Below are 23,947 nucleotides of genomic sequence, written 5' to 3'. Positions count from 1 at the left end.
TCTTTTGCCTTCTTTCTTTCGCCCTCTCTTTTCTTTCGCTTTCTCTTTCTTTTGCCCTCTCTCTCTCTCTCTCTCTCTCTCTCTCTCTCTGAGATTTGATGATGTATATTAGGTAATATAACATCTCCCGTATTGTGTAATACCTTTTTTAACTACAAATTTTAGTTTTCATTGGTTTATCTCCACAAGGAGCGAGTTCTCTTCCTACAAAGGCCCTGCTATGTTTCTGCAGCAGCCCAGAATTCACAAACTAAACACTGGCACTACAGAGTGCCTTTTGCGTTTTCACATAAAAGCAGTAGATTGGAAAAGGAGGGGTGAGGGAGGGGTATTCAGTTGGTGTCAGACAGCAGCCTCACCACTAGATGCCACTAAATCTTGCACCGCTGAGATGCAGAGATACAGTCATTTTAACTTCAGTGACCCAGAATTTGGCATGTGACTGTGTGTGTGTATGTGTTTAAAGCAGCAGAGGATGCTGGCTGTGGGTTATAATACGGTTAGTAACGTAAGCCGCACCTGTGACTGAAAGATGAATGGCTGAGCGAATCTAAGATCTAAATCTTGGCCCTGAGGATGAACCCTGCTTTCATTAGTGTGTTAACTTACACTCCACCACAGCCACAATCAGCACCTACCTGCTGCACAGGAAAGAAATTAAAGTGTGTGTTTGAGTTGTTCTGTGTCCCTCTCTCTCTCTCTCTCTCTCTCTCTCTCTCTCTCTCTCTCTCTCTCTCTCTCTCTCTCTCTCACTGTCCCGTCCTCCTGTGGTCTTTGGTAAGGTCTGGAGGACGCGTGTCCTGGTCAGACTGTAAACACATTTGCACAGTTTGTGTATTTGTGTCTCATTTGTTTAGTAAACCAGTATCTTGAATTAATTTATTAGAGTGAGACTTGCATGGACACTTACACTTATGTTATCATGTGGCAATTCAATCTCTCTCTCTCTCTCTCTAGGTATGTCCTCAGAACCACAGGCTCTTGTTTGAAGTGTTTGATGAGAACAGACTGGTAAGGAACTCTTGCTTTCAAACAAAGGAAAAAGAGCTCAGTATCCTGTGACTCTTGTTGTGATACGGCTTTGATAATGTTCCTTTATGTAGAAGCAGTGCGGTACAAATTAAAGCTGAATTTAATCCCTAGCTGAACTGGGAGGCATTGTCCGTCTTGTTCAGGTGGAGAGAGGGTGGTCAGTGCTGTTATGATTGACGTATGGATGAAGTGTATATACAGTAGCTCACCTGCCTGTTGTCTGAGCTCTAACTGGTGGTGTCATGTTAATCTGCTTTAACCGTATTTCAGAATGAGGAATGTGTCAGGTGAATCTATGTCTAAAAACTTGCCAAATTAATTAATGGGTCTTGGCAAACAATTGAACAAGAACATACAGAAGCAATGAAGAAATTACCATTAAGATTAGCAATGATAATAAACAGTATTTCAGTACTAATGTCGCGGTCGCGGTGGGTCCAGAGCCTACCCTGGGAACATACCCTGGAGGGGGCGCCAGTCCTTCACAGGGCAACACACACACACACACATTCACTCACACCTACGGACACTTTTGAGTCGCCAATCCACCTACCAGCGTGTGTTTTTGGACTGTGGGAGGAAACCGGAGCACCCGGAGGAAACCCACGCAGACACAGGGAGAACACACCACACTCCTCACAGACAGTCACTTGGAGGAAACCCACGCAGACACAGGGAGAACACACCACACTCCTCACAGACAGTCACCTGGAGGAAACCCACGCAGACACAGGGAGAACACACCACACTCCTCACAGACAGTCACTTGGAGGAAACCCACGCAGACACAGGGAGAACACACCACACTCCTCACAGACAGTCACCCGGAGGAAACCCACGCAGACACAGGGAGAACACACCACACTCCTCACAGACAGTCACTTGGAGGAAACCCACGCAGACACAGGGAGAACACACCACACTCCTCACAGACAGTCACCCGGAGGAAACCCACGCAGACACAGGACTCGAACCCACAACCTCCAGGTCCCTTGCGACACTACCTGCTGCGCCACCGTGCCACCAATACTAATATTGCGTATGCTTAATATTGTCTTAGCTTCTCGTTAATGCAAATTGGGTTGTGTCCATTAAATAAAGCATTATTAAAAAGGGCAAAACATATTTTAGACAGTATTAAGTTTCATTAAAAGTTAAATGTCTCAATTTAATATTAAAGGAACTCTAGGTAAGATTTGGTGTTTTTGCTCTTGGGCTCCCCCTACAGTTGCAGAGTATAATTCACTTTACAGCACTGTCCTGAAATCAAGAGAAGGGGTGTGTGTGGTTTCCTATCCTTTTCCAACAGTTACTACCTAATGTTTAACTAATAATAGCGGTCATAATTAAAATAATCTTGGCTTGTTAAAGTGATTATTGTTATTTAGTAGTAGTAGTGTAGAAAGAATTAAACGTAGATTTTTCGTGGATGTTGTAGTGAGTGGATATGCCTTCTCTTCCACATCTCAGACTTGGGTTTGACTCCCAGCCAGACAGGAGCCACGCTGCACCGGTGTTGGCAGGAATCCTAACACTGATTTGACTTTTATCTGTAACAGAAGAAATATTTTATGTTGCTCAGGTCATAATTTAATAAATGAGTATTAGGTCTTTTTAATTCACTCAAGACAAATTAAACAAACCAACGAGAGACTACAGAAAAGAGCAGCGAAGCAGGGGGATGCTGATACGTTAGCCCTCACTCTCTTGCAATCAACCTCAGCAGTGAGCAGTTTGTTTCTCGGGACCATGGCCTGTGTCTGGACTGTTATTTGGCAGCTTCTGGAGGTTCCTGCTGAGATTCTGAAAGAAATTATTTTCCCTGAAGAAAAATTAACATTTAAATGTTTTTAATTCTTTTTTAATCCTTTCTTGTGCTGAGTGTTGTTTATTTTTTCCCTTCAGTGCTCAGGTTAAGCTCGACCTTTGTTTGGTGCCCATGGCGGTGATGTTTCTTTACTCTGTTTTTGTTTATTTGGGCAGCTGTGAATGTTCAACTCAAATTAGCCGTCACAAGCCACACAAGTTCAGTTTTGTGGTGGTTACTTGAACATTTCGTGATTTGTCACGGCTGTGTTTTTTTTTTTTATGGTAAATCTGCTGTCAATCAATAACTACCTTCTGCCCAAGGGATGAATTCAGTGATCATAAAGCAGGAGGATTGCGCTCTGTGTTTTTAAATGCTAACATAGGTTTAAACTCTAAACAGCTACCAGTAGCACCCTCCAGCTCAGAGCGCAAACAAGACATTTTGAAGCCGTGGACTTGCTTAGGGTCAAGGTCAGAGAGCGAACGTATACTGGTCTGCTGGGTTCCAAGAAATACTTGTATGTTATATAATGTTATGCAGAGCTAAGCAAGTGTAGAGCTACATTCAGGTACAGACAAAATATGTTAAATTGTTTTGTCTGAGTACTTTCAGACTCTACCTCTAGCCAGTTTAGACCTTTTCAGGCTACGTGTTCACAGTAAATTTTCTCATGCTACAGTTGGATACAGATCAAATGTGGTCCAGCTCTTGTCTTGTTCAGTTTGGTCAAGTCACTTTCTGATTTGGAGGTTTGTGGTGGTGCAATAAAGATCAGACAATATATTCAGTGGATATTTGTGTGGTACAAACTGCTTTTGGCTACAGTTGAGACTGAAATTTGAGTAGTGTCTATACAGAGGTTGTGGTCATACTTTTTTTTTTTTTTGTTATTTTTTTTTTTTGCGTTGGTGCCATATTGAGGACTGGTTGTTGGGTGTCAGAGCCACATCACTAATATAAACAGTTGTGGGAGACAACTGTTTAGAATGGTAAAAGATCCCACAGTGCAGCATTAATGAGGAGAAAAGACCCTTATCTGCTGTTAGCCATATTAGCATTTCCATATTATCTAATTGAAAAGTATTCCTTAACGTGTAGGAAGCAGTTCTCCTGGTCTGAAAATGAGAGACTGAATCTAATGTCTCCCTGTCAGATTAGGGCACTGTCTTGGTGCAGTGTTTCTAGTTTTTTGTTTTTTTTTTATCTGTGATGTGCGCAATGTAGGGGATTGGGGATGGCCCGAGCTCCTCAATACTGATTGGCACAGATGAACAGAGCTCTGTTTATAAACGTGATGTAGATAAATAGGCCAGGGATCCATACTTATATTTCGTTATTTTAAATGAGGACTAAAAGTTTTGAAAGAAACAGTAAAACAATGTTAAATCATTTTTGTTATTTCTGTTGCGTTTTTCAGATTTGTATTTTGTCAGGTTTAGACAACTGTTGAGCTGCATACAAACTTTTTTGGGGATGATTGTTGGGTTTGAACAATTTCAGACGGGACCCTTCAATTGAGCAATGAAGGTTGGATTGTTGGGGAAGCTGAGCTTTGTCTCTGTGTGACTGCTCTTGGCAGTGTTTCAGTGTTTCTGTTCTTCAGGCCCTGACTGTTGCCCTTATATGTCTGAGAGAGGGCTGCACACTCAGCCTTGCTGACTACTCTCTCTGTCATCAATGAGCGATTGTTCCTTTCTCTCAGAGTTGCTTTTTCCTTACCTCCCCCTCCTCTATTACTACTTTTCTTTTTCTTCTCGTCCTTTCTGGTGTTTTCCACAGTTCCACTCAGTCTCCACTTATCCTTCTTTGTTCCAGCGATCTTGGTTTCCTTTTTTTCCTTATTCCTGCTGTTTATTTCTTGCTGTTTGCACATGCGTATTCCTTCTTTGGTTCACTCTTTGCTATTCTCCCTCTCTCTAGGGCCTTATCATATTTTTAAGGTCTCGAGTACCTGCCTGCGAAATTTACTGTGATTCATTCTCTGCATGGCTTTAACATCGGGAGCGTCGTCCAACCAGATGAGGCGATTCTGTCTTTTCATGGTCTAGTACATGTGGGTCACTCACAAGTATTTATTAGAATTTCTGCAGGTCTCATTTTATTTTCCTTTCTCAAAACAGCTACCACATCTGTCATGGTTTTTAATAAGCTGTGATATGAAACTGGAGACGAGGAGAAGCCTTAAGCTCTGGGGTGCAGCAACCATAGTCATAAAGGTGGCATAAAGTGCTTTACAAGATGTCTGAGGAACAGGAATTCAGACTTGTGTTCATATTTCTTCAAAAACCCAAGACCCTCAAGGCTCCTGACTGACGCCACTGTCTAAGCACTGGTCCCATCATCAGGAGATTACAGGTCTGGTCCTTGGTGTTAGCACTGCCATCTGAGGCCTCACTTTCTCACTGTGCGTAAGATGGCCTCATCTCAGTTTATCATTTGGTATCACGCTGGCTATTGTTGATGTCTGTTAACTAATGTTGGGCAGTAATTATTCTCCTCCAAGTGTGTTAAGCTCAATTGATGTTAGTCTAGCAGCACTTCAGAGAGGAGGGTAGCTGGCATCACATGCCCTGGAAGAAGTGTGTGTCAACCTCTTCTAGCACAGTGGTAGTGTGAATGTGTTAGTGTTGTGGAGTAACGGAATACATTGGTGAAATTGGTGGATTACATGAAGGCATTTATATATTTAACATGTTCATTCACTCTTTAATTAAATCACAGCACTCGTGTATTTTCTAAACACCCTTGAAATTCAACACATATTTTCAGTTACGTTGGTTGCCTGGTTACTACACTGGAACTGCATGCCACAGTGTGAACAGAAATACGTTTATTGACTTAAAAATTCAGTATTTACACAAGGAAAATGTGTAACAATGTGCAGTGCAGCCTCTGTTTGCAACGTCCAACAATAATTCTTCCAATGAAGCAACTTGAAGTCGTCCACAGCTTTCATTGGTTTATTTACATCTGAATAAACTGATTAATTCAAACAATTCATGTGATAAGACCCTGAGTGAACTGTAAACTCTTTAAAACAGGTTTAGCCTTGTTGTTAGACACTGAGTGTGCAAATGTGATAGTTTAGTTTGTTCATGACACGTTACCGTGTTCATTTTTAACAACAAACAAGACGTCAAAAGATTCTGGAAACTCACTGTTCCGTTTCACTTTAAATTGTGTAGCAGATTATATTTTGGCCCCGCAATCCACCTTGAACATTGCTGTAATTATATTATATTTATGGGTGGAAAATTTCGGAGCCTTATTGCGTCTTTAAACGATGCTCATAATATTCTGCCTTTAAAAAGATTTCAGCTTAAATTGCTTAAATATAAACACATTTATTCCATTGTGCTGTACGAGTTATTTGAAATAAACATGTCACTTATAATGTAAAGGAAAGGGTCAAGGACATGCTGAGTTTATTTCTCTTGTGAGGATTTGGTTTAAACACTAAATGCACAGTAAACTTAAGTGCAAATGCTGTGTGTAAGTGGTACCAGTAAATTCTACACAAAGCCGGAATATTTAATGTTTGTCTAAAAATGAGTACGCCAGTGAAGCTAGGAAAAGGAAACCTGTCAAAATGAAAGGAAAGACTAGGATGGAAAAGTTTGGGGGATGGAGGGAATGCCTCAGTGAATAAGTGAGCAAACAGGCTGATGGGAAATAGCTGTATGTTCTTTCAATAGGCCTCCATTTCTGTTTTCTCAGAGATGAGGCCCACTGTGTTTGGCACAGCGAGACTAATGCCCCTGCCATGCCGCCTGGCTGCTGTTGTTTTCTGTCGGCCTTCGTCTGACCAAGTGTGGCCCCCAAGACAATAACCCTCTTATGGTGAACCCACGCCTATTCATTCTTAAAAGATCTGTACACGGAGCACTCACATTTCAACACGACCCCAGTTGACTCTAGACCCAGTACAACTCGAGACATACTGCTTCTTTATAACTGGGATTTGCTGTGGGTGAATGGCGCTTACTTGAGGGCAGGAAAGTTTGGGAACACATTTTAGATGGTTCCAGAGAGAAGTCAGACAGCTACGACTGAGCTCACAAACTCAAGGAACAACTCCAACATTGGTTTTTCCATAAGAGGATGGAGATATCATGGAAAGATGAAATGCAGAGTACCAGACAGAAGAGGTTATGTATTTCCAGCCGGGCCTTAACCTGTACATCAGGCAGAAGATAGAAATCAATACTGTCATCTTGAAGCTTAAATCAATAGATGGAAAAATGAACATTTCTTCCTCACCCCAAATGCCACAGAGATCATCACGGAGTTGACACTGATGGCTTGCTTTAGACCATGAGCTGATACCATACAGAAACTATTCAATCACTGCACTTGTCCATTATTAACATATGAACTTAATATGCAGTTAGAGAAGTGATAATGTGACTGTAAGCAGCCCTGGCTTGGTAAAGAGCGAAAGAAGCAGTGTGTCTCCGTCCAAAACAGTTCAGGCTTCTTCCTGTGTGTGTCACTGGCTGAGCCATAGCTGAGACATGAAGTGGATGCGTTTGGACGGTGGATATACTGCCAAACTTTGAAAAGCATAAAAAAAAAATGAGGATGCTGCTTTGATTCTGCTCCATGGGTGGGTAATACTTTTGCTGTGTCAGATATATTACTTAAGGAGGAAATTACTCAGAATTTGGGACACCGCAGATTGCTTTGATGCAAACGTAGATGCCTAATTTTTTTAATGGGGTAAAGGTAACTGCAAAGTGGGAAATTGAGGACGTACTGGAAGGAAGGCCCTGAGACACAGTAAACCCTGGAGGACCAGTCGACTTCAGCACATGGTTACCGTGGGCCTGGCATAAGCTCGCTCGGTCCACACATCAGCCCGAGTGGCTTGGCCCGTTTCACTGTCCTGCAAAGCCATCAGACACTGTGCTTATGCTTCGGTCTGCTGCTCAGGGCTTGGATAGACTCTGACCAACCTGGAATTGTTCCGTTTATACACACAGTCAGCACATTTGAGATCATGTCACAGCAGACAATAAAAATATCTGTGGTTTGGTCCGTTGTTTGTTTTGGTAAAGGCCCTACGCTCCCCTCAAATTTCAGGCAGTTCTGGGACTCTCACTAATGACAGGGAATGATATTGACAGCGTGACACTGAGCAACAGTGATTAGCCTCTGAAAGTACTTGGAAATATAAAACCACAAGCGGGGCCTGTTTTTAGTGTTCTTACTTTCATAGTGGTGAAGACTGTGGTTTAATTTGTTGCTCTTTTGCGAAATACCCTGTGGGTTGTGTCCTGAGTCACTGTTATTACCTTCGCAGAGTAAATGTTGGTGATTAAACTGTTCCAGGAGGGCTCTCTCAGTTCAAACATTATGGTCACATACTTTAGAGCAGTGACTAAAGTGGGCCAGCAACTGGTTTTTGTTATTCTTGCTGTGATTTTACTGATCTGACAGCCAGTGGTTTCAGAAGCCACCTGCTAACTTCTGAATGACGTGGTCATGTGTGCTTTGTATTTATAGTGACCGCTATGTTTTCTTGTTAAATTACTTTTTTTTGTGTGTGGGTGTGTGTTGGGAGGAGAAGGATTTCAGGATTTCCAGGTTCTTTGCGATGTCTTTGTTCAAAAACATCACGGGGCGGAGGGGGATTAGCCAATGTCCCAGCTTTGCTTTGCCCCATCTTTTCCCTCTGTGTGTGGGATTGACGAACACACACAGATTTATGCGTTTGTAAAGTGTGCGCTTCCTGCCTCAGCTGTGATCTCTCTCTCTCTCTCGCCGTCTCTTTCTTTCTTTTTCTTTCTCTCGCTCCCTTTGTCCCTCTCCCGGGGGCCTACTTCGTCCTGACAGATTAGCAGCAGCTGACAGAGGGCTGTTTGGGTCTAGCTGGGTGGTGAAGATGGTTCGGGGGGGTGTTTTCAAAGGGGAGTGGCTTTTTGAGTTAGATTCTGAGTCCACCCTACCCTCACCTCGGCTTGGCCAGAGTGCCAGGCTCCCTTATCCAATCATGCCTGGAATGCTGCTTGTCACTCTGGCTATTTCTGCTGTCTGTCACTATCGAGTGGCGGCACTAACAGTTTGGTAAATGGGAGTGTGTGGGCTTTTATTCTTCCCCCCTCCTCCCTTCTTTCTCTCTCTCTCTCTCTAGCTCCTTCTTTCTCTTGAAGAGAGCTTCTGGGCTAAACTTTTCAGTCTGCTGGCAGTAACGCTCTCGTTACTTTGTGTAGGGAGCCGCTGCCTTTTCGCTCTCTCTCACCAGTGTGCATACTACTGAAGGAAAAGCAGAGGAGACGGGGAAATTGAGCGGGTGAGTGAGAGCAGAAGAGATCAGACACGCTTTTAAAGGGCTGAGATGGTGCAGGACGAGACCTGAGATGTCATTTAAAGTCCCTTGGACCTTTTATTTATACGGTACTTTTACTACGGACGTTGTCCCAACGTGGCTTTCCAATAACGGAGGGAGACTGTGTCAGGAGAAACTACGCAAGAGTATGAGGGAGAAATACTGTGAAGGACCAAGACTCTAAAGGGAGATAGAACAGTTCCACAAGATATAATGGCTCACCGGCTGCGCCTTTATTTTGGATCCGGCCGCAGCAACACCGCTCCTGAACTCCAGGAGCTGGACGAAGATGAAAACGGGAATGCAGATACAAATGCAAGACGGTATAGCGCTTCTGGATCAGGCACCATGCTGTTCCGCATGGGGCCAAGGAACGTGGCGCCGGATGAGGAGGAGGAGGAGGATGAAATCCCTGCTGGAGTTTCTGACATGTCTTTGAAGCGCAGTTCATCCATGTTCATCCCACAACTCCAGAACCAACCTGAACCACGACCCACCAAGAGCTCGTCCATGCAGATATCTCTCCAACGCTCAGCTTCGTCCCAGGAAAATGGACATCCCATGGATTCACCTCCACCATATTTCCAGGATCCTGCTCCTGCCTACACAGAGCCTGGGGAAGGTTGGTCTAACCCTCCTAGTTACCACAGAAGAGTCAGTCCACCTCAGCTGACGGTGGACCAGACTGGCCATGGCACAGAACCTGCCCATCCCAAGAGAAGGGTCTTCTGTGTCAGGCCTTATGATGTCCAGAACACACATTCTAACGGAAGGTCTGCTGGAGGCTACATCGGTGGATTTTGTATCCAGCAAAATGCTTTTAACAATGGCTCAGATGTCCAGCAGTTCATGATAGTACCCTGCAATCCTGATGGCCAAAATGCTGCAAGCCGCTGGTCTGTCCAGCCGACCACAGGCGGGACTTCTGGGACCCGCAGACTTGTCTTTCAGCTGCAGAAAGACAGAGGAATGTCTGTGAATGCAAATGGCCAGAAAGGGCTCTCCAGTCCTAGCCTCATTGGCTCTGATAGTTGCCGTGAGGGACGCTACCCAAGAATTCGCCTGGAGAGGAGCACTTCTCAGCCCGTGCAACCCAGAACAGTCCCTTCACGCCCTGGATCCATGCCTGACCTCCATGCTCCTATATCAGAAATGGAGGCAGAGAGCGAAGTGGTTGAGGACAGATTCCAAGGCTGTACTTTTAAGATCAGAAAGGAACAGAACTCACGGCAGCCCAAATTTAAAATCTATTTCAGCCAAGGAGGTGATCAAAGGTCTAACTCGGTTCAAGATATTAGCTCTGGAAATGGTTCTAACTGGACTGGTTCACAGGTAATTAGGACCCACGTTTAGCATGCTGTGCAGCTATCAATCACACCTCGTCTGTTCTTTTTGAGTTTGCGAGCATCTGAACTGTGGCACTAGGTGTGGTTAAAGTCAGGGTGCTGATTGTTACCGTTTAATAGTCAATAAGGCTATGTTCACATTATAAGCCTCATTTATCAGTTCCAATTTTTTGATGAGATCGCATTTGGGGGTGTGGAATGTAGAAGGCTGAAGCCCTAGGCGCATGCGTACAAGCAATAAGACGTATAAAATCCGATCTGACCGTTCACATTCTTATATCTTATGGTCTTGGTCTTATGCCCATGATTTGGATATGTATCTGATCTAAGACCACACGAGTGACTCATCTGATTTGACAAAACCAGATTTGACATGTCCACACAGCCCTAAAAAGTTGAAATCATAGTTGAGGCACTTCAGCCTGTTAATGTGAATGTAGCCTAATACACCACGTTAATACTGAATATGTGGATGGCAAATGGGAAAAGCAGACCAGATGATGTAGCAAGTTAGAGACGCAGTAGAGGATAGCGGGGGTTATAGGAAGGACTTAGCCTCATTCTGGGAAGTGAGAATCCTAAGAAAATGGAAGCCAGGAGCAAAATCTAACCACCTCATGGTCTTCAGTTTCCCAACCACAGGCATGCAGAGTTTGGTGAGTTTTTTTCTGAAAAAGTGGAAAGTAGATGAACTGAAAGTTCCAGATTTATCCGCCTGTCCCAGGGCGAGCGCTCTCCTGCTGGTGTTTAGGTTTTTTATTTATTTTATTTTCTTGGTCTCTTGAAGAGGCGGCAGTGCTATCTTTAGCCTTGCATTAAGTGCTGCTGTTGGTTTTCAAATCTTCTCCTTTGACTAGGGTCGCGTCCGCTTCAGCTGCTCTGTGGTCATTAAGGTCTAGGATACAGTTACACTGAAATGACCGTAAAGACGTTTAATAAGCTGTGTCAGTGTCGTAGGAGGGGGATAAACTGTTACCAATAATGTATTTGCACTTGCTTTTGTATTTTGCAATTTTTTGCTTTTTGCTTCTGTCCAAGTTCTGTTTAAGCTTTAATTAAGTCTCACACTCTGAAGACCCATGCAGTTTTTTTCCAAATGACCGTTTTCTCTATGCTCGTTGTTCTTCTTTAGTGCTATTTTAGTTCCTCCCAGTCCAAGCAAACCCTGTTGTATTGGTGTTGGATTGGGTTTATTTTCCATCACTGTAGGAAAAAAGACTGTTGTTTTTACAGCTTGTCAGATTTGTGAGAGATAGAGGCTGGACTCTAACATGTGGTGATGTCACTCATGATGTGGAGGCTTCAGGAAGTGTTGAGTGTTTGCGTTACCTGTTGGAAGAACTTTACTGGAAGTGGGGTGTCCGGGAAGTGCTGTGTTGAATTCGTAACCTAAACCAAATGCCTGATCTGGTTTCCTGTAACGGGTTGCTCACTGACTACAGTGTCATCTCATAAATTATCTTGAAGGTTTAGTGAGTGCAGAAGTGTTGTGAGCATAAAGGTTAATGCTTTGAGACCGTGGCACCAAGAATCTACGCATGCAGACTAATGTTATAGAGCTGTGGGAAACCCTCAGACGTTGTGCTGAACAGTACAAATATCTCTTTCAGTTGTGTCTTTATCTTTGATTTTCTCCTCCACATTGTGGATGCACCCAAACTACATTTATTCTATATGGCTGCCATTTTTTTCTCATTAAAATATAGTAGGACAACGGAGGGAGGGAGGGGGCAGGGCCTGGACATCGGCCATAACCTCATCACCTGCTGCTGGTGTCTGTGAAGTGATCTGCTTAGTGTCAGTCTGTTGAAACACTTGTGGCTCTGATACAATTAAATGATGGTGACTATTCCCTAAAGTTTGATTTGATTGGTAATTGGAATAATATAAATGAATAGTAAATAAAGACAATTGATTATATGCTCATCTATTTCTTGAACAAAGTAAACAAGAGACTATGTATTATGTCCTCTCACTTCTTCTATCATAAAATCATCAACATAAGATGGGAATCAAGCTGGGTCCATCTTCCTCCGTATGTGGGATCTGCGTTTCTTGGACTTCCCTAGGATTTGGCCCGCCGTTGTGCTGAGACTTGCAGGTTTGACCATGTGACTCCTTGCTATCTTACTGGTCTTGTGAAAGATATGTGGAAAATGTGTCCTTAGTGACAGGCCTCTTCCAGGTGTCATAAGGGAATGGTGAAGTTCTGAAAATGTCTGTGCACTGGTGTGATAAGTGGAAAAAGATAGATAAGAGTGGAGAGAGACCAGAGAAGTAGTGAAAAGTGCTAACTGTTGCTACATTCTTCAACTGTGCACTCATTACCTTGCCATTCAAAAAAGAATCTCTATGATATTGTATTTTCTGTAATATTATTGTGGCTTGTTGCTAATTTTAGGATGCATTCATCTCTAGGGATTAGTAGAGGGAGTTTTATTTAAGGGCTCATGCCCTGCAAGTACATGCTAACTTTACTCTACATGCTATACAGAGTACAATGCTCTACTGCCAGCTCAACTCCCATCTGATCACACACTTGTAAAGGTCTGTGGTTCACGGGATCCCACCCAAGGAACACAACAGACCCAGCGTACAGAATCTTTTCCAAGTTTGAGAGTTGTACATTGCTGGATGCCATAACGGGACTCCAGTGAGATATGGCATAGGTCCATTCTAGTAGGTAAACATTGTGAATGTGATACATTTGCCACCTGCTGATTACTCCAGTGTTTGCGTTTTCACTGAAGACCATTTGTAAAGGGCAGGACATTTTAAAAGGTCAGGAGTGCCACCTCAACCTTTTGCCCATGCGGCAAGCAGCGTTAATTTTGGCAGTTGATTTTGATCGAGTTTCTATTGGCCACAGTTGATATGAGCGACTCGCAAGCGCTCGAAGAATCGACTCCGCCTGGCTGCTCTTGTTACCTTGGCAACAGCCAAGAGACGAAACCTTTTCCTGTTTTATTTCTTTGCAGTTTTCTTTTTTTCAAATCAGCAGTGGATCATTTTATCCATTTTATTATTTTTGTTTTTCTTTGTTATTTATTGACAAAAAGTGCAAAATATTTCGTCATAGATCTCGTCTTCAAATTATTTTTATTCTGTTCTCTAATTTTTGGGAAAATAGGGAAACAATACATTTTTGTCAATTTTCAATGATGAAATTAACTATTATTAATTATCATTATTATTATTATTATTATTATTAACTATTGCTACGTTTCTGTTTCTATTGATTATTTTTACTTTATTTTACCGAAATCACATCAGCACCACTTCATGTCTTTACTGGACCCCCAGAAACCGTAATAATTTGACCGCACATGGTCTGAATCTCAGTATGTAATGCCACCTGAAGTGAAGAGTTTTGGAATAGTTTTTCTTCTCTGTTAGCAAAACATGGCTTTAATACAGCTTGTGTTCCTTCTGTTTCTCTCTATTTCTTTCACTCATACTTCTGTGTTTGTCCTTGTTTTTCAACCCTGAATAATGGCGTGAGGCAGCTGAGAGATCAAATATCTGAGTACAATGCAGGTAACGTTTTATTTGAATGAATAAAAGTGGCCTTGAATACATATTGCCCATGAAGGGCTGACTGGTTGAACTTGTTTACCTGGATCCTGCAGTTATTTCTTGGTCGCAGTGTTGAGAAGAACTTTGCAAACATCTTGATAGAAGAACGGCATTCTGTGTGTTGACAGAAAACCCATTTGATGAAAGCTTTGATGGATTTGATTTTGGTAAAGGATCATGGTCACTCTCAGCTATTGTCTGATTTATCTGTTGATGTCATTGACTGTGTTTGCAAATTTACAACAGTTATAGCGGTTCTGACTGGGTATCTGATACGATTCGTATGAATAAACAGGTATGTGGCACTGTGAATGAACTTTGTTTAAAGCAATGAAGCCGTGCAGTTTGAAGCTTGTCATTTGTGGATCGGGGTCTCATATCTGAAACGAGAGGAGAATGTGTGGGTGATCTCACTACAGTCTCACTGCTCCACACCGGGTGACTCATTCATACCCTTTCAGCAGAGACTGAAGGCTGTTATCTGAAGCCGGACAGTGGCTCAGTGTTGTTCTTCTGTTCTGCTCACTAACGCAGCAGACTTTGGTCTAAATGTCAGATGGGCTGAAAAAAAACAAACAATAAAGTGGGATAAATATTGCAGGTTCCTGACAAACCCAGTTAGATAAGAGGTGAATTTAAAACAAAGGAGTAAAGCTTGAGAGATCTCTGGGGGTTGAAGCTGAAAAAAAAATTAATAAAATGAAATAAATAGTTAAATCAGTTAGATTTTCTGAAGTGAAATTAACCTGATGATATGTTCTGTTTGTTATATCTGCGTTTCCGGGGGAATGAAGACTGGGATATGCATTCCCGAATGGACTAAAAACCAGTTTGTATTTTTAATAAATAGTTTCTCAGATAGGAATATTTTATTTTTCACTTTTGTTGCGTAAAGAACACAAAATTTTGTTAAAATGCTTCCTCACATTCCACCCTTTGCTCAATTTTAGTGACTGTGTTCAAGATGAAGGTAACTGAGGCAAAGTAACTTTGTGATGCCCTCAACAAAACCAGCACTTAAAATATTTCACTAATTTGAACAATATAATTTATAACGAAAATGAGCACACACTTGTTAAATATCTCTGAACTCTTACAAATATAACGTCTTGCTGCAAAACAGCTTTAATTCTTGCATAAATGAAAATTTATGTATAAAACAATGAATAAAACAATGATTACGGCAAATGAATATACAAACATAAATGTTGACCTTGAGGGGTTATGTGCCTTTACTTCCCACTATAAGCTCCCCAAAGGTGTTCTATCAGGATTCAGGTTTGGTGATATACGTGGACAGGTGATTTAATTTCCTTATCTTAAAAATGCTTGTGTGCTTGTGGTGTGTTTAGGATCATTGTCTTGTTGACATTTGTGGTCTTACCAAGATTCAATAATTAGCAATCATCTTTTCATGTACTATTTTTGGTTTACACTAGCGTTAATGATGCCCTCTATAAAAAGCATCTTCCCTACACCTGATAACCTCATCAACAGACATCCACCCCATGGTACGCTCTGTGAAGTCACTGTGATGGTCCCGAACCTCATCTGATCCAAACAAGTTATTTTCATCTCATCTGACCAGAGAATGTGCTGCCAGTGTTCATCAGGCTTCTTTTCATGGTTTGTGGCAAACCTCAGTATTGTGCAAACTGCAGTTTTGTGTCTTTTTTGTTAATTATGGTTTCCTTCTTGGGAATCGTCCACTGTGCAACATTCCAATGTACTGTTTGGTACCCACAGAGATACCATTTTCTGATGACATCTTGTACTAAGCTGGAAGCACTGGACCATTTGCTTTTGAGCACAAGATTGCATTAATGTTGAGCGGTGTGCTTTATCTTTCGAGAACGGCCACTGAGTCTTTGGTTCTCGGGAGTGTGTCTCTTCTGATACCTCCAGATGGCCGCAGACACTGTGGGTTTTTTTTTTTTTCTTTTATGCTTAATGTTATTTTTTATGTTTTTTACATCTTTGTGAAGTTTTATAGTGTCCTTTCTCAATATGCAAGGCAGTTATTTCCCATAGGGGACCATTGTGGATCCAACAGAACCTTCAACAGGCTTGGTTTATGTACCTATAGGATACAAGCCGTTTTCACATGGAAACTTCAGAGTAACCGGTCTGGAGATTTGTCTTGTAACACATGCAATGGGTGCTTTCTCGCAGCAGGAAATATTCCGCCTGGGTTAGGAACAGGGTGGCACCTGTGTAGTGCATGCAGAGAATACTCCAGAACATTAGCGGCTCTGTTCACACATGCACCCACTCAGATGTTACCCGGAGTCTCTTCTCGGGCATTAGCAGGATTGAGTTCAAGCAAAGTCTGGGACAAATATTACAGGTTTTTAAGTTCACACACAGAATCCCTCCAGCTAAACTCTCTTCACCTTTTTGATTCACCAATAATGTGAAAGCGGCTTCACAGTCGGACAGAAAAACAGTCAACCAGACTTTTATATTATAGTGAACAGGCCTAAGAAGGTGAATGGCATTGATCTTATTTGGAAGAGTTTCCCCAGAGTCCATCATACTTAATTCTTCTTATTACGATACACTAAAGCGTATGTTCTTTTTTTTCCATGTTAAAATGAATGTAGTTATGTAGCCAGCAGGTGTAGCAGCTGATCACTATGACCTGCACATCCACTGTAGCTGAGCAGGTTTGTGCCAGCAGGTGACCTCCAGGGAAAAAGCCTATGTTGCTACTGTAAGTGATGTTGGTGGGGCCTACAGGGGGCGCTCTACATAAGGGCTGTGCGGATCCCAATGCTTGAGTGCAGTAACAACAAACTATACTGAGCTCTTCTTTCACAGATGTAAAATCAAGGTCCTGATTCTCTGAGGTAAAAGATACCTGTGCATTTCTTTAAAAACTGTAAGTGTGTCCTGGCTCAGTCTTTGACCACGGCCAGTCATCTCTTCCTTAAATGCACTGGCTCAGTCGTTCCCTCTCATCTCCTCTCCACCTGATAGCCAGTGCGTGGTGAGTGTACTGGCATGGATTGTCTAGGGGGATTCTGTATGTTAGTGGTGATTTGAGCTTGTTTTTATATTTCCTGAAACAATAACTCCTCTATATGGGTGGGCTTTAATTTTTGTGACATATATAAACTATACATTTTGTGTCTGCCACTTGAAGAATGGAGAAATTAATACTGACAACAAACGAACGCATATCTTTTTGAGTCCAGAGCAGGCCTAGCCAAGATATTTCCATAGCATCTACAGATTGTGGGATAAGTTTGTCTTTTTTAACATTGACACACGTGACTCCATAACCCCTCATGTCTTGAAATGCATGATTTCAAATCACCCCCTGTCCCTGTTGTTAAACCCAGTTTGTTCCACACACAGGCACACTTTGGTCTCGATCGACCCAAGAATGGGCTTTCCCACCTGGGACAGGTAAATGAGTCGGGTCAGCGTAACTCAACCTTCTCTACCATTGATGACTGCACTGTTTAGTTATTATTCGATCGCAGGCTTGTGACTGGAGATTCACAGTAACACACGCTGAGATTCATGCACACAAACCCTCACTGACCTCTCTCTACTCACTCACCAGGGTGAACAAACAGCGGGTCTCTCTCTCCCTCTCTCTGCTGATCGCATTTTACTGTCAGGGGTCACACAGGGGTTTAATTTCTCTCATGTCTGTGGTTTTCCCAACTGAGTCCTGCTGGATATCTATCGTTCTCTCTTCAGAATGTGCTCCCAGATAATAACACACAGTCTTTTCATTTTCTTTCTCTTTTATTTTATTGTGCTGTCTCTTGTTTTACTCTGTTCCTTACTTGTTCTACAATTCTAATCTCTCTCTCTCTCTCTCTCTCTCTCTCTCTCTCTCTCTCTCTCTCTCTCTCTCAGACAAGAGATGACTTCCTGGGACAGGTGGACGTACCTCTTAATCACCTGCCGGTAAGTGGACTTTGCATGTGTCTGTGTTAGAGAGAGTGATCATGACTTGGAATGCCCCCTCACATGAGGAGGAGGAGGAAGCCTGCTGTTGTAATTAAACCACAAAGGTCCCGGCGCCCCTGTCCCTGTAGGGAGTGGAAAGAAGGCCGTTAGAAATGTAAACATGCGGGCTTCCCTTCAGCTCTGAAGAAAGAGAAACTCACTCCAGTGAAAAGGAGACACGCCTGCAGGGTGGACCGACTTATCACTGACCACTCATGCACTCTGCACTCATGACCACAGCCAACACACACCAACCACACAGGTTAAATCTGCTATTGGAGATAAGGACCAGTGTTTCTTCCATTTGTGAGTGTTTACTAAACAGATTCTGCACTGATATGATGTCAGAGTATCTGTACGCTTTTTATTTTTACACCATCTGAAAACAACAGCCTTCCTTTTAAATTGTAGGAGCAGTTTATGATGAATACACACAATGAACAGAACATGTCCCGAATGACTTGAAATAGTGTGGTTTGCTTCTATAATAAAACATAAATATATACATAGATATGCATATTTATTACATGTATACTTATTTAAAGATCTCGAAGGAAGTTAGCAGCCACTAGTGAAAATACAAACACTGTACACTTAAAATTCCCAAAATAAAGTGATAAGAAAATACAGGAAGTAAAAGTTACTGCACTTTTCACAGTCCTGGATACAGTGTAGTTTTAGGAAAAGAAAAGTTACAGACTTAAAAAGTGTAGACTATAAAATTGCTCTTATATAAGACTTGTCTTTGCCTCGTTCTAACATTGGCGCACTTCTTGTTTATTTATTTAAATTTCATTAATTCCTTTTTGTTTTACTTTATAAAACGTTTTTTCATCAGTAAGTTTACACTTTGGGTCATTATAACTAATTAAACGAACATTAGTGACAGTTTAAAGACTCCAGAAGCTCTGCTGTGTCTGATCCACACTTTGCGACAGCAATGCATGACTCCCACTTCTGTGGAGAAGCTCATGTTAGTTATGGATTAGATGTCTCAACACACATTCACACATTCACTCACACCTACGGACACTTTTGAGTCACCAATCCACCTACCAACGTGTGGTTTGGACTGTGAGAGGAAACCCACGCAGACACAGGGAGAACACACCACACTCCTCACAGACAGTCACCCGGAGGAAAACCCACGCAGACACAGGGAGAACACACCACACACTTCACAGACAGTCACCCGGAGGAAACCCACGCAGACACAGGGAGAACACACCACACTTCTCACAGACAGTCACCCGGAGCGGGACTCTGGAGCTGTGTGACTGCGACACTACCTGCTGCACCACTGTGCCGCCCTATAATTATTATTTGATTGATTAAATCAAAGTAATGTGTGCATTAAACGTGTTCATTTATTCATTTATTTATTTATTTTTTAAGCGCAATATGTAAATGCTCATATTTTAGACTACAGTAAACCGATGCAATTTTTTCAGCAGTCGCATTTCACATAATAACCCAGAACAAACCACACAGTGACCTTCAAAGACTCCTCAACACTTCTCGTAGCAAACGAAAGAAATGCAACACCCTAATTCAAAATATTTGGCTGTCCGTCTCTGGTTTTTCTTTGCTTAAAGTTGTTGAGCTGGGGGTGTCCAGAGCTGATAGACTCCTCTTGTGCTTTTGGGGGGCTGTAAAAGCCCCTCTCTCTGCCCCGGCTGCTCCTGGTCTCAGGCTCTGGAGAAACTGCTGATTCCCTCGATTCCTTTGGAGCTGCTAATGACCGCTCCTTTTTAGTTTGGACAGCTTCAACCTGCCACCTGCATGGAACATGTAACGGGAGATTCTGGCTACGTAACTAGAGGCTAGAGTGTCTAACACCTCACCCCCCTACCACCACTACCCCTCCTCCTCGGGCTGATAGGTCCTCTAGGTTCTCAGAATGAAAACATTTATAGACTCATGGGGTAATAGAGCTGCTGGTTGTTGTTTGTTTGTTTATTTTACAGTCTGTGTGTGTGTCTGTGTGTGTGTGTGTGTGTGTGTGTGTGTGTAGACAGAGGATCCAGCGATGGAGAGGCCGTACACGTTTAAAGACTTTCTCCTGCGGCCCAGAAGGTCAGTACAGTATGCCATAGATCTAGACAGTAATGACTCTAAAGTGTATATTGCATGGATTATGAAGGTACAGATTTAATTGATATGATGATTGAGATTGATGAATATAATATTCAAACAAGAAAGGGTTAGAAAAGTTGGTTTCTGAAGGGAATTCTTCATTCTCTCATATGTTTTCAAATGTGTTCGTTATATTTAAATTGATGTATTGTTTTTTCCTCCATATTCCACTGATTTGTAAACACTTTGTGTATTGAGATTTTTAAAAAATATTTATGAATTGAAGCAAAATGATCAAATTGAATTGTTACATTTTTGAGAGGACTGAAATTTGTGCACAATATTGATTGATATATTAGTTTTAGTGTCTATTGAGAAACTTTGTTCTAGTGCCAAGAGCCTTACAGTAAAGGTCCATTACTTAATGTTGGTGTTAATATTTATATTTACTAGAAGTTTAAGCAGCTTCTCAATGAATCATTTACTAATGACATTAATAACTAATATTATGTTAGTGTTAGTACTAGCATTAATAGCAAAGGCAATGCTTCTTACAATTAATCACTGATAAGCTTTAAAATATGGTTAGGTATCATTAGTCATCTTTTAACTGAGACATTGTCTCATTGTGACATTGTAATTATTTTCATTTTTCAGGCCCTTACTGTGAAGTGTAACTGTTAATTAAGAAAACACAATGATGTTAGGGAGAGAATGGATCTCCTAATTTTTATCACTAATAGTGATGTATTCTTCCAGTGGTCAAAAAGTGTTAAGACGTTTGTTTCATTTCCTGTTTACTGTTTGTTACTGATTATGAACATGTGTGTGTGTGCGCTCTGCAGTCATAAGTCCCGGGTGAAGGGGTATCTGAGGCTGAAGATGGCGTACCTGCCCAAGAACGGAGCTCAGGAGGAGGACACCACAGAGATAAGAGAGGAGCCAGAGGTGACCTGTTACTTTAACCCATCTTTCTCTTTCTCTCTCTTCTTCCTCCATCTCTCTGCCATTTTCCTTCTCCCTCCATCTTAGTCTGACTTTGAGTTGCCTTTCTCTCTTTCTCAGGGTTGGGATGTAGAATCGGTGGATCATGGAGCTCGGAGACCTCAGCAGCTCTTACCCCCATTGCCTCAGGGCTGGGAGGAGAAGGTGGACAACCTCGGCCGAACATACTACGTCAACCACAACAACCGCAGCACGCAGTGGAAAAGACCCAGTGCTGTGTATGTCACACCCACACACCCCACTAACAAAACTTACACACTTGAATGTTATGATGAGATCAGGTGCAGACGTGAAATTTTTAAGTGTTTCGTATTTTTACAGTTTTATTCAGTGTTTTCAAAATGCAACAAGAAACAGCCACTTTTAAGATGATCAAATTAAGGTTTTATTTCTGCCTCAACATTTGATAAATGTTCAAGTACAAAATACTCAACATTTATAATAAGTTTATTTATAATCATTAATATTATCAACAGCACTGTTTTTTTTTTTATGATTTATTTTTTAACAAATTATTTGTTAATTTCTAGAGAGCAATAAGCCTCAAAACCATTGTCCATTTAAAAACATGTATCTTCATTTTAGTGTACTACATTAATTTAAAGACGGGAGCTGTGTGACGAATGAACCAATAGAAATGCTCCAGAATTATACTTGGAATAATATATTATTACATTGACTTCCATTGAAAGTTAAGAAGGTCTCTACCTTCTGTAAATTTACTATTTTTAGAGATGCATTTTTAATCGGACGGCAACGGTATGCAGCTGCAACAAAACCTCTTTACACTGAAAACAGTGCTTTTAATCTTTTAACAATAGTGTAGGAGCCCAGCCCTGCTTCTGGACCTCAGTCTCCCTGAGGAGTTTCATTCCAAACCCAATCCACACACTCGTTCCAAAAGTATCTGGTGGTGTTAGATTATTGTTGGGCCCTCAGGGTGCTAGAGGAGCAGGGTTGGCTGCCCTTAGGTGCAGTCAAAGCAGGGTGAATTGAACCTGAATTCATATTTTAATTAATAATTTAAGCATATTTTAAATATAATTTTCCTATTATGACAAATTTGAATGGTAACTGTGAGGCTAATGTAGCTAACAGGCTGTTGAGACTTAAGCATTGTGTTCTCTATAAAATAGCATATAAATAACATTCAAACAGATTCAGCTGTGCTGTCCATTTTTGTAGATGATGTGGCGTGACAGTTTCTGAGACCACAGTGTGAGTCAGCCCTCCACATCCAGGGGAAATGGTTGTAGGACCCATGAGAATACACAAATCTGTTATATTTACATAGAGAACTATGTACATCCCCCAGTACACTTTAAATCAGCTAGAGATTATTTGTAATCCCCAATAATGTGGGTATGTATGGTTAGTGCCTAATACTGTGTAAATGCTGGTGATATACCTTATTGTTTAAGGAATGACAACAAAGTGTGTACATGTTCAGTACAGACGCAGATAGCAAACAGCTGAGTGCTGGAGAGTGTACTTGATTTTTCAGGCAAATGTAGAATGACTTAGTCCTTTAGTTTGATTAATGCAAATTGGTGGGTTATAAACAGAGATCTTATAATGGAGGAGACTGGTGAGAATGTTTGACATTTGGCATCTGTTTATGGGGTAAGTCCACCCATCACTCAGCTCAGTGGTAAAACCCAGAGAGAGGAAAGCCCTCACCCGCAGGTGCCTTTTGTTCAGTAAACAGACGTTTACCGGTAATTACAAATATGGTTGTAAACCTATGGCTTTTATTTTTCTCTTTAATTGTCTCTCTGTATTCAAAGAGATAGCAGCCTGGTGTTGTATGTGTGGAATTAACTCCCTGGGATATTTCCCAGAAGGCTGCCAAGTAGACATTGGTTTCTATAAAGACTTTGGTGTGAGTTTATTTTTTTTCCAGGCTAATTATAGACATGGTATCCTCTTAACTCCAGTGTAAAGAAGCAATCTACAGACGCGAAACACATCTAGGCTTTTTGGCTGTGTTTAGGGGGGGGGCAGGGAAGCGTTGCACATTCAGAGAACTATATAGTACAAGGGTGTAAAAATCCTTAAGACTAAGGTAGTAATATGGCCAGCACTGTGTTAATTGAGCATTATAGTTATATATATATATATATATATATATATAGTAATATAGTATATTTTTACACACACACACACACACACACACACATCTGGCAACACACTGTACTCGTCCAATCACTTTTTAACACATTAAAAGCTGGAATATTGGTGAATTACTTGGTCATTTTCAGTTGTTTCAAATCTAAACATGAGGAGAGTGAGAGATAAAGATAAAAAACAAAACAAAAGTGTGCGAGTTACTCTCTACACATTGCAGTGAGATGAGAGATGAGAGAGGAGGAGGAGGGGTGGCTACTGTTACCATAGCAATACACTTAACCCACTACAGTTCCCACAATGCCATGCAAATTCAGTGGTTTACAGCTTAAATTTTTTCCAGTGACATGCGCTTACACATACCATTACACCTTTAGTACAGTGTCATAACTACTGATGACGATGGTGGGTTATTGTTTCTTTCCCCTCAGGGATGTGGTGTCCGAGACAGAGAGTGATAACCATCAGCGGCAGATTAATCAAGAAGCCCACAGAGTGTTCCGCTCTCGCCGCCACATCAGTGAGGACCTGGAGAACGAGCACCTAGACCCCAGAGACCTGGACGATGTGCGTCTGACCTTTAACCTCTTACAGGCACAGCTTCTTAAAACCTGAGACTGTTAAAGTGACAGTCCTCACTCATGTTCCATATTTATTTGGTATTCTAAATATATTTATAGT

At 41.7% G+C, this 23,947-nt stretch overlaps 1 protein-coding gene across 5 annotated transcripts in view; it reads left to right on the top strand.

Annotated features, from left to right (window-relative positions):
- The window catches only part of nedd4l (NEDD4 like E3 ubiquitin protein ligase), a 114,591-nt gene that overhangs the window by 49,571 nt on the left and 41,073 nt on the right, over nt 1-23,947 (top strand). For 3 of the 5 annotated variants that reach the window (XM_066645392.1, XM_066645391.1, XM_066645389.1), the window contains exons 5-10: nt 958-1,011; nt 17,966-18,016; nt 20,073-20,134; nt 20,980-21,082; nt 21,200-21,357; nt 23,698-23,833. In XM_066645392.1, coding sequence (XP_066501489.1) covers nt 958-1,011; nt 17,966-18,016; nt 20,073-20,134; nt 20,980-21,082; nt 21,200-21,357; nt 23,698-23,833 — 564 coding nt within the window. Of the gene's footprint in view, nt 1-957; nt 1,012-17,452; nt 17,504-17,965; nt 18,017-20,072; nt 20,135-20,979; nt 21,083-21,199; nt 21,358-23,697; nt 23,834-23,947 lie in introns of all 5 variants that reach the window. The other 2 variants (XM_066645390.1, XM_066645388.1) reach the window with 1 other exon arrangement.

Source organism: Hoplias malabaricus, chromosome 15 (genome assembly GCF_029633855.1).
Source record: "Hoplias malabaricus isolate fHopMal1 chromosome 15, fHopMal1.hap1, whole genome shotgun sequence".
Taxonomy (NCBI): domain Eukaryota; kingdom Metazoa; phylum Chordata; class Actinopteri; order Characiformes; family Erythrinidae; genus Hoplias; species Hoplias malabaricus.
This window is presented reverse-complemented; position numbering and strand designations above follow the sequence as displayed.